The 11,389-nt window shown below is 38.0% G+C and overlaps 1 protein-coding gene across 2 annotated transcripts in view; it reads right to left on the bottom strand.

The window, feature by feature from the left end:
- Window positions 1-5,503: 5,503 nt before the first annotated feature.
- bltp3b (bridge-like lipid transfer protein family member 3B) overlaps window positions 5,504-11,389 on the bottom strand; it is a 120,614-nt gene continuing 114,728 nt past the window's right edge. For both annotated transcript variants that reach the window (XM_059654636.1, XM_059654637.1), the window contains 2 exons: window positions 8,223-8,422; window positions 5,504-6,378 (listed from right to left, as the gene is read on the bottom strand). In XM_059654636.1, coding sequence (XP_059510619.1) covers window positions 6,247-6,378; window positions 8,223-8,422 — 332 coding nt within the window. In that variant the 3' untranslated portion in view covers window positions 5,504-6,246. The remainder of the gene's footprint in view (window positions 6,379-8,222; window positions 8,423-11,389) is intronic.

Below are 11,389 nucleotides of genomic sequence, written 5' to 3'. Positions count from 1 at the left end.
TCCACACACAGTTGCCCAAGGCTGGAATCGAACCCGGGTCCCTGGCACTGTGAGGCTGCTGTGCTAGCCCTTTTCAGTACACTCAAATGCATCACAAATGAGAGCCGAACTGACAAGCATAAATTGGTTGTCAGTATAATTATTAGCCCATTCAGGAATATTATGTTATTCAATCACAGAATAACAGACTGATTCTGAGGAAGCATCATCAAACCTGAAACGTTAACTCTTAATTTTCTCTTCATAGATGCTGCCAGAACTGCTTAGCTTTTCCAGCAACTTTTGTTTCTGTTCCTGATATATAGCATCCGCAGTTCTTTCAGGCTTTTATTCTAATGTTGCACAGTCTGTTTGGTTGTGGCCCATGTTTCCAAACTCAAATCAGCCCACACTTCCAAGATTCAAAACACTCTGTTTGAGACTAAATATAATTCTGTGGTTGGTCATAGTTTGCTATGTAATCCTGAGGGTGATAAGAATTAAAACTCGTCTGATTTTAAGATTTTCATTTGGGCTTGTAGTGTGGTGCACTTTCATGTAATGGAAGCTACATATATCAATGCACAAGCTCATGGAGCTTGGAGACAGAATGAACATGTACACACAATGCACTAGTTCCGACTTAACAAAATAGACTGCAGCCATTCTCTGTTTTTTTTTCTCCTTGACCAAAGTCAACCTGCCTGGTTTAAAATTAAACAAGTTTGGCTGTTAACTGTCCATCATCTTCCAAGTCATGGATTCTCCATGGCAATGCCAATTAAAATCCACTTGTCAACCAATCAGCACTCTTTTCTCATTCAGCCTTAAAATGTTGTTCACCTTTGCATTGGCGCTCATACAAATGTCCTAATTAGTTCAAAATGAAAATCTGCATAAAAATGTGTCCTTATTCAGTACTATAAACACAAATGTTGCAACTGTTGTCTTTTTGACTTTGCTTCTTTAATTCAAGACTTAAGTTACTATAAATTAGCATTCCTGGTATCAATCGAGCAAACCTTCAAGGAAGTCAGAGCCCTTCTCTGGGTCAAATATTATTCTTATAGTGAACAACAGAACAACAATGCACATGATTGTATATTATTCCTTCATGGGATGTGAACATTGCTACCTGGGCCAACATTAACTGTTCATAACCATTGCACAGACTGTATCCACTTATTCAATATATGATGTTTCTGATCCATTCGAGTGGTTTTCTTGGTTAGCTGCCTGATAACAATGGCTCTTCAGAAGATTATAAGATACCTCCTTCAACAGTTGCCATCCGTGTGCTGTGGGTACACCTACGGTGTTGTTGGGAAGGAAGTTTTATATTTTTAACGCGATAATAATGAAGAAATAGCAACATAATTCCAAGTCAGGATAGTGCTTAGCTTGGAGGAAAGATTGTAGGGTGTAGTGTTCCTATGTGACTGTTGTCCTTGTTCTTCTAAGTGGTATACATCATCGGCTTAGAAGTTGCTGCAGTGCATCTTGCAGATGGCACATGCCGCTGTCACTTGTGTAGGAGGTGGATGCTGAAGGTGATGAATGGGAAATTGATTAAGCAAACTACTTTTTTTTTTCCTGAATAGTGTTATGTTTTTGGAGTGTGTTGCAGCTGTATTCAACCAGGGCAGGCGGAGGTATTCTATCACACTCCTGACTTGACAGGGAGAAATGACACAGGCTTTGGTGAGTTAGTCAGAATTTGTGACTACTGAACTGCTCTGAGAACTGTAGTGTATGTTTTGTAGATAAGTAATGTTTGATGCCCTGTATTTTAAATAGGGTTCAATGTGGTCTAGTTTTGATTGTCTAGAGTTGGTAAGGGATTTTTTTTTTTCCAGAATTTTCCCATTAATAATTTTTTTAAAAATTGTTTATTTCTTCTTCCAGAGGATTAGACGGGGTGGGTATTCAGCAGCTGTCTCACATGAAGGGCATCATCAACATACTGGAAAAGTTGGTGGACCAGGAATCTTTTCATGTCTTCTGTTTTGTATGGTCCAACTGTCATAAGCATAAATTCCACATTGCTTTGTTGCCTTCTGAGTGCCTCCATAATGTAAAATCCAGATTCCAGTTTATTCTGTTAAATGTTTCTCCTTGTATTCCCGTTTTAATTATCTTGTATAGAGTAGATTTCCTGCCTTGATATTTGTGCAACAGAAAGGGAAGACTTGTGGATGGCACATAATAGGAAATTCAAATTTGCTTCCATTTCCTAGGATTGCCTCCATTACCGATTCAAGATAAACCTCCAGGGTGGGTCAAAGTGGACCCTGGAAGATCAGTGACACTGAGTAAAATCTGATGCAATTGATTTTTAAAATCTGTAAGTAGAAACAAAGGGGTGCATCTACTTCAAGGTTACACATCCACTCATTCCTGGGGTTTGAACTGTACATTGTGCCTTATCAAGTGGCACCCTCTAATCTTTTTGAAATTAGATGGGAAGTACTGAGTGCGAAGAGACCATGTACAAATTATTACACTGCTCCACCACTAGCTGCTGTGTCTTCAGTAACCTAAGCCCCAATTTTCATATTCCTTCCCTACAGATCTTGACCTTGCTTTCCTCTTTAAAACTTCCAAAAAATTATACCTTGCATCAAGCTTTTGATCATCTAACCAAAAGAATTTCTCTATGTGACTTAGTGTTATCCTTTATAATTCTCTTGAGGTCCCTCAGTTGATTCCAAAACATTAGATTATAAGAAATACATAGAAGATTGTTTGGCCCCTCGAGCCTGCTCCACCATTTAATAGGGTCAAGGCTCATCCAACACGTCCACTTATGTGTTTTCTCTGTAATCCATTACATTAAATGTGCTAATTAATTAGTTATTTTACAGATTACGTGAGTGCACATCTCAAACTTTCACAGAAATCTCCCAAATTATTGCAGTAACTCTCACAGAAAATCAACAGTAGCCTCGACAGGTGATTTATTTACGGTGTGCAAGTTAGCCCAGAAGTCTTTCCCATAGTGTTAGAATAATCTTATTCTTCCTCACTTTTTTGACAAAGTAACAAGGCCTCAACATCATTGTGTCTATCTGTTGCAGGACTGGTTATCAAAATTCCATGCCCTGGTTAGAAAACAGATTCAGCGACCTGTTAATACATTCATGCACAACTGATTAATATTGAGCTCAGATTTTCTCCAAGAAGCCTGGAAAGAGGCAGATGCATTAAAGCTCAGGTTGAAGATCAGTCTCTTGAACTGTGGTGGGAATTAAATGTAAATCGTGTCTCTCAGAATCCCGTCCAACAACTTACCCACTACAAATGTCAGACTCAATGGGTCTATAGTGCAGGGGCTTTCCTTGTAGCATTTCTTAAATAAATGCACCTGACCCATGGCTGTGGATGATACAGATATCTCTACTAGTGACCCTGCAACTTCTTCCTTAGCTTCCCACAATGTCCTTTAGACTTAACTACCTTTTATGTGTTTTACGACTTTCAGCACTTACTTTTCTGTAATGTGGACTGTTTTCAATAAATCACTATTTATTTCCCCAACTTCCATACTTTTCTCCACAGTAAATACCAATGTAAAATACTCATACAATATATCATTCATCCCCTGTGGTGCTACATGGAGGTAGCCTTGTTGATCTTTAAGGGGCCCTATTCTCTCTCTCTAGTTGCTCTTTTGCCCTTAATGTACTTGTAGAATCTTACTGGATTCTCCATAACCTTATCTGTCATAGCTATCTCATCCTTTTTTGGCCTGCTGGTTTTCCTCTTAAGTATGCCCTTACTCCCCCTATACTCAGGGGATTCATTTGATCCCAGGTGTTTATACCTGACATATGCCTCTTTGTTCCTGAGCACAGCCTCACTATCTCTAGTCATCCCATATTCCCTACTCCTACCAGCTTTGACTTTCACTCCAGCAGGAACATACTGCCTCCTAGACTCTCGCTATCTCATCTTTGAAAGCCTCCCACTTGCCAGATGTCCATTCACCTGCAAATAGCCTCCCCAATCAATTTTTGAAAGTTCTAATACCATCAAAACTGGCCGATTTCCAATTTAGAATTTTAACTTCTATACAAAACCAACCTTCTCCAAAACTATTTTAGAACTAATAGAATTTTGATCACTGGTTCCAAAGTGCACACCCACTAACACTCCAGTCACTTGCCTGCTTTATTTCCAAAGAGAAAGTTGAGTTTTGCTCCTTCTCTGGTAGGTACATTCAGATAGATTCCAGAGTTTGCAAACCAGCCATTTTGCCCAAAGAGGACACACCAGCCCTCTGACAACCATCTCAACCAGACTCATGACCCAAACCTGTTCTTGTAACCCTGCCGTTCCCTTTGCTAATGCACCTAACCTACACATCCCCTAAACACTATGGGCAATTAGCATGGCCTGTCCACCTAACTTGCACATCTTTGGACCTTGGGAGGAAACTTGGAGCACCCAGCAGAAATTCACACGGTCGCCAGACATTAGAATTAAACCCAGCTCACTGGCATTGAGAGGCTGAACAGCTAACTGCTGAGCCACTATGAACACACTTAAAATTTTCCCCTTCCAAGCCCTTAACACTTCGGCAGTCCCTGTCAATGTATGGAAATTTAAAATTCTCCTCCAATTACAAACCTTTTATTCTTACAGCTATCTGAGATCACCCCACATATTTGCACATCAGTTTCCCACCGACTATTGGGGAGGGGGGCTGCAGTACAATCCCTTCAAGGCGATCACCCCCCTGTTTGTCTTAGTTCTACCCACGTAGCCTTATTGGACAATTCCCCAGGAATACCCTCTCTAAGTACAACAGTGATGTTTTCCTCGCTTGCCTCCCTTTCTATGGCATTAATACCCTGGAGCATTGAGCTGTCACTCCTGTCCCTCCCTCAGTAAAATAGAACAAAATAACTGTGGACACTGGAAATCAGAAATAAAAACAGAAATTGCTGGAAAATCTCAACTGGAAAGCCAGTCCACGTAAATGTTTTTATGTAAATAGGATTAAACATTTAAGGGAGACTCTGGCAGTTTTGTCCTGAAAAAAGTGTCCAGTTGGTTGACTTGCTGGAGCTACACATACAGACAAATGGAGAATATTTCAGCACAGACTTGTCTTGTAGATGATGAACAGACTTTGGGGAATCAGAAGCTAAGTTACTTGCTACAGAATTCTCAGCCTCTAGCCATAGTACGAAATGGCCAGTCCAGTTAGAACCACATATTGATTTATTGCATTTCTGAAGTCAATACAGTAGACTAGTACACCAGTATGAATCAGTGCCTGAAGAACAGGAAAGGATATTAGAAAAAAGAATGAAAGCACAGACAGGTTTGATTCTAAGCTTAAAAAAAACAGAACACATGACTTGATTATGCTCATCTGTATTTCTTAATCGGGCAATATATTAAAAGTGAAAGAAAATGGCATATAGTATGGGTGAACTCACGGCAATAAGAGAAATATTAAATTAAAAAAGACACGATATCACCTTCACCTAAATGGCATGAGGTACCTGCCAGAACATTTCTGTGCTTTGATGTTTATTTCAATACAATCTTTAATACAATTATTCATGGAAGAATGTTGCAATGTTGTGCAAAGGTTGATTGCTTAAGATATGCATTGTATTATCTTCAGTCCATCCCTATTGATACTTAAATTTACAGATGAATCTTGCACTCAACCTGAAGTCAAGCAACAATGGTGTCTGCCATAATTAAACAAAGCACACGCATACTTAAAATGTTACACTGTACATATTCTATATCACAGATTTTACACAGAAAAACTGTTAGATACATGATCAAAGTTAATTACAGTGCAAATTCAGACTTCTTAAAAAAAAGACTTGCTCTGGAATAGATACTTTTTAAAAAATTCTTGATGGTATACCAAAACACAGCTCAAGTGTACGGAAGAAATTTCTTTCCCACAGTATTTTATTTCAACCATATTTCAAATCCCTTTTTGACAGAATTCATTCTGGATTCAAGTGAAAATCAGCACCATCAGTATCTGGAGCAAAATTTAACAAGCTCGATCATATTTTATATTTATTTACTGCTTGAAATGGATCAAACAGATTTGATGTTTATTTTTCACATTCAACAAAATATCTGTCTGCAACAGATAAAGCAATTTTCTTTACAGTTTGTTCAATGTTTAACATATTGTTATCAACATAATTAGCAATTTTGAAAACCAATAGCAGCTGGTGATACCCATTTTCCAAATTCACAGAACTCCTCCTGCTTCTAAGTATTTGGCTATGATTGGAGTTCAATGTTAACCCTCTTGATTTGATGTATCAATCTGTCTTTTTCCATCTGAGCCTCAGCAAGAGCCATCTTAGCTTTGGCCAACTCCTGTTTCAGACATTCATTTTCTTCCAAAAGTAACTACGAAGCAAAACAGAAAATTAATACATTGCTGCTGCACTTTTGGTAGGCCACTAAATACCCTCCTTTTATTAATTTTCTTTGCCATGTAAATACACTTCAGGCAGTTAAGCATGTGAAAGTTAGTGACACTTAATACCAAAGAAGCAGCTAAGATTGGAAATGACTCTGTAACACAGTAATCATCTTCATTCGTAGAAGTTCCAAATCAACCTGTTGGTCAGCAGTTTAAACAAACAGCTACATGTCAGGAACTACAGCATATGCTATCTAATAGCTGAAGGGTAACACTATCTACTATCCCTCTATGTAAAGATTTAAGATGCTTTCCCCACTGGATGAATTTCTCCCAGTTTTTTCTTTAAGTACAAGAATAATCCCCTTTAATTTTGTTTCCCTCCTGAGATACAAAATGTGGTCTGCCAAACATGTTAAGACAGTAAATTCTTTGATGAAATTATTAGTAAAAGTTTATATGCTGCTTCTGTTTGAGCTACTCCTGCCATGAGATCTGATGTCATGGTATGCTGTAGCTCCTCCACCTTGCACCATTCATGCACATCCACTGCAGCCCGTCTGCAACCACCCACATGCTTCATCCACGTACTCCTTGGTTAGCCTGTCTTTCTGCTGCCCTCAATTTTCCAAGGAAGAGCTCTCTACAGGTTTTCAGCTCTGATCAAATGACCAAAAGTCTGGCATTTTCCTTTCTGGATATTCCCTTTGAGAGTTGCTTTTGCTCTAACAATCCCAAATACCTCTTCATTTGTATTATGGAGTATGTACGGATTTTCTTTCTTATTTCAGTCACAGGATGTGGGTGTCTTTGGCTAGGCCAGCTTTTATTGCCTTTCTCTAATTGCACAAAGGGTAGTTAAGGGTCAACCACATTGCTGTGGGTCTGGAGTTACATGTACACTAGTCTAGGGAAGGATGACAGATTTCCTTCTGAAAAAGGACATCAGCAAACCAGATGTGTCTTTCCAACAATCACCAATGGTTTTGTGGTCATTAGACTCTCTATTCCCAACACTTTATTGAATTCAAATTCTAATCATTTGCCAAGGCAGGATTTGAACTCGGGTCCCCAGGACATGAGCTGCATAATTTTGGCATCCACATTTCACAAGTGTATAAATGACTGAGATTTTAAATAACTCAACAACAGATTATCCATGGATTTAAATACTTTTAGTACAAAATGTACAGGGCAGTTTGACATAGTATATTCTAATTATTTCCATACTAAAGTGATCATGATTCGGTGCGGTTTCTTAATTTATTTTAACGTTTGTTTATGACTTTGTCATGAATAATTACTTGTTTTGAACAATGATGATTTTTGAATGAACTGAATATCCACCTACTGACAGTCCAATTTTACAGTCTGCAGGTGATTCCCAAGCATCCGAGAATCCTACTCACCTCCTGAGACTCCCACCTTGGGACTTGATCCTTCCCCTCCCTCAAAAGTGAGCCAACATCCCCTAGCTGAGCCTAAACACTCCATCACTTCCTATGTACTGGCACCTTAACTACACACTTGCATTACATCACAAGAACTGTCAAAGTTGCTGTCTGTGATGCTGGACCACATGGCAAATGATTATGGCAACTGATGGCCGTGAAAGATAGGGGCATTATTTTCTCTCTCCTGACTGTTCTGTATTAATGGATCCGTCAGAACAGAAGTACAGGTCTGCATTTCTGAAGGAGGCCTGATTGGAGTCTCCTGTCAGAAGGGTGGAGCTTTTTTACTTGGTAACAAAGAGGAGCAAAGTGGCAATCTGCATGCAAACACTGCTCCTCAGAAAATCCAGTCCATTATTCTCAATAGTTCTTACCTGTTCCCGATCAGTTGAACATCCATCAGTTGACTTGACTCCATGATTTGACTGTCCAGATAAGTTTGTCTTCACTAGATCTGTTTGAGTGGATTGTGACACACATCTGATCTCCTTTGATTCATCACATTTTAAGCAGGATAACACTGTTTGTTTTGTATGTTTACTGTTTGCTGAGTTCTGACTAGATAGCTGGACACCTAGATGACAGAAGTACAAGTAAATAATATAATATCCAGATTTAATATAAATAGGAGCTAATAAGAATCAATTAGAAAGCAGGTCAGGCATTTAATCACTATGCCGAAAAGTCTTTTTTTTAATAATTCATAAATTAGACAGGATCAAAAATATAAAATATACACACAAATCATTAACCTTGAAACATATAAATTCTAACTTTTCAGTGACTAAAATTCAAGCTAAACACAACATTTTCAAAAAACACCAAAAGACAAAAGATTTCGATTAAACTGGATTTGAGATTAAATTCAAGTTTATTGTCACGCATACCTAGAATATAAATTAACACAATGTTCTGAATATAAATTAAAGACTCGATTACCACCACGACAGATTTAGAATTGATGGGTTCAACTCAAATAATATCACAACAAGATTTCAAAAGAAATGTTGTCAATAGAAATTTTCTGCAACAAGGAAATTATTTCTCAGTCACCGTAATATGCCAGATAGTCTCGCAATTTATGTAAAGCTGATTCATGTTTACTGGTTATCATGATAAAGTGAGAGGAGTTTGTCATGGCTTGGTTTGATGTCAAATTTATTTGCATTGCAGTGCCAATTTTTTTTTAGGAGATCTATTTGTTTAAAGTAAATAAGCTAAAAGCTGAGTTAATTAATCTTAGATCAGTAGTAAAACAAAATCAGTTACAACATGTTACGAACCTTGATAGCAGTGCAAGACAGAAATACAATAAATAAAAGTACTACAGAATGTTTAATTCTTGATCTAAAACTGAGACATTAATTCCTGAATATAAAAGAGGCACTGAGTTGACGAGCAATGCAAGAACTTCAGCAGGAGCAAGCCCAAACCAATAAAGTTGCCAAAATAATTCCATGCAATGAAAATTTCTTTCAATAATGATTCCAAGGTCGAATCAATTGTTTAAATTTATAATGGCCAACATTTCAACATGTCAGAAGTGACCATTTGAAGATAACTGGGAACATTCATGGTCAAAGTAGAATATTAGAAAAAGCATAGGACTAATCGTTTACAACAACAGTTGCGTTTAAAAGTGAATTGCCACAACTAGAACAATTTCAAGAAATTAAGATTATTGATCTGGACGAGGGTGACAGAGGTGGTCTTTTCCAAATCTGCAACAATATGGCCACTGTTAACTCTTCACAATATCTGAACTAAGACACCACAAGAAGGAATTTCATATTTTGTTATATGTGAAATAGCTGCAACACCAAGGCAAAGATTTACATTGTCTGTGATTTCCATACAACCTTAATAAGAACTTCCTTGCAAACACTAAGTCAAGAGTTATTTTTCATTCAAAGACACTAAGAAATGTTTTGAAAGCACAGAAAATATTCAACATGAGTCTCAAAAGCCCAGTTAAAGTAGTTGTTGTGGCTTCATGGCTACACGGCTATGGCCCCTTTATTTTGTCCCTTAACAAGAGTTGTGTGGTACTGTGGTTATGTACCTAGCTCTGAACTAAGATGTCCTGGTTCAATCTGCGACAGATCTCTGATCAGGTTGATTAGAAAGTATCTAGACAATGATTTGTGACATGGTGGTGGTGTCCATTCCTCTGGTCCAGGAGACCAAAGTTCAAAGTTCACCTGCTCCACAAGTGCGTGACCACATCTCTGAACAGGTTGATTAGAAAATGCTTAAATGCCTTAATGGCTAGCTTTGGTAGCACAGTGATAATGTGGTGACATCTCAGCCACTTTGTCCAGGTTGAAGTCCCACCTGCTCCAGAGATGTGTAATAACAAGCCTGAACAGACAGGTTAGAAAACATCTTAAGTGCCTTAAACCTTCATGTCAGAAGTGCACAATGACAACCACAATGAGTTATTTAATTTCCCACACCAATTTGATACAAATATTAAAACTTTCTGATTTATGAGCCATTTTGTATATGTTTCAACACAAGAAGAGCAATCCATACCAAAGCGGTCTCACTATCGCCAGATTTGTAACAATGAAGCTAAAAGATTTGATGACACTCAAAATTGCTCAATTGTTCCTTACAGGATTTTACAGAGAACAGAAAACCAAAGAACTGCTGATGCTGGAAGTCAGAAACAAAAACAGAAATTACTGGGAAAACTCAGCAAGTTTGGCGGCAGCATAACAACTGAAGAAGAGTCACTAACGCTGAAACTTTAACTCTGCTTTCTCTCCACTGAAGTTGCAAGGGTTGAGTTTTCCCAACAATTTCTGATTTTGTTCAGAAGTAACAGACTTTGGACACCAAATTTGTAACTTAATAAATTTTTAATTTTTGTTTAAAAATGTAACTTCAGCAAAACAGATAAACCATAAGGCAATTTCATCAGGATCTATTAATATTTATAATCCAAGCCAAACTGTCTTTGAATATAAAAGCCAAACAAACTGCAGATTTCTCTCCACAAAAGCTGTCTGACCTATTCAGATTTTTCAGCAATTACTGTTTGTGCTTTGTTGTGCAATTTGGTAGAGTATTTGTGGATTGGGAGGCAGGATGATATAATTTGATGTTGGTAAAATATTGGTGTTTGTAAAATGCTGGGGGGGAAGCATTACATGGTGCCTTTAGAAGATTGTGCTTTTTCTATGCTTGGAGATGTTGGTGAGCAGCTTGAAAGTTTGCAAGGACAAAGAACACCCATGTCCAAGCATTCATATTGAAAGGCCATACCGTAAGCAGGGAAAGCAGCATTTTTACCAACACAATAAGTTTTCAATTTAACCAGGCACTCAGACACCAAAAACCTATCAGTTTTGAATCTGACTGTTTTGACAACCTAGGAACCAATCAGACTGTAAGAAATTGATATGCCATCAGGGATATCAAAGAGGAAAGTTGAACAAAGACAGGAGAACTAACTGTCATCTGCCAGAGTTAACAGCTCTCATCTCTCAAGAGAGAATTGCTGGCTCTTTCATGCTCCTCAAAGTCTCAGAGAAAG

Source organism: Stegostoma tigrinum, chromosome 25 (genome assembly GCF_030684315.1).
Source record: "Stegostoma tigrinum isolate sSteTig4 chromosome 25, sSteTig4.hap1, whole genome shotgun sequence".
NCBI lineage: Eukaryota > Metazoa > Chordata > Chondrichthyes > Orectolobiformes > Stegostomatidae > Stegostoma > Stegostoma tigrinum.
Note: the sequence above shows the minus strand (reverse complement) of the source record. Positions and strands in the feature narration are given on the sequence as shown.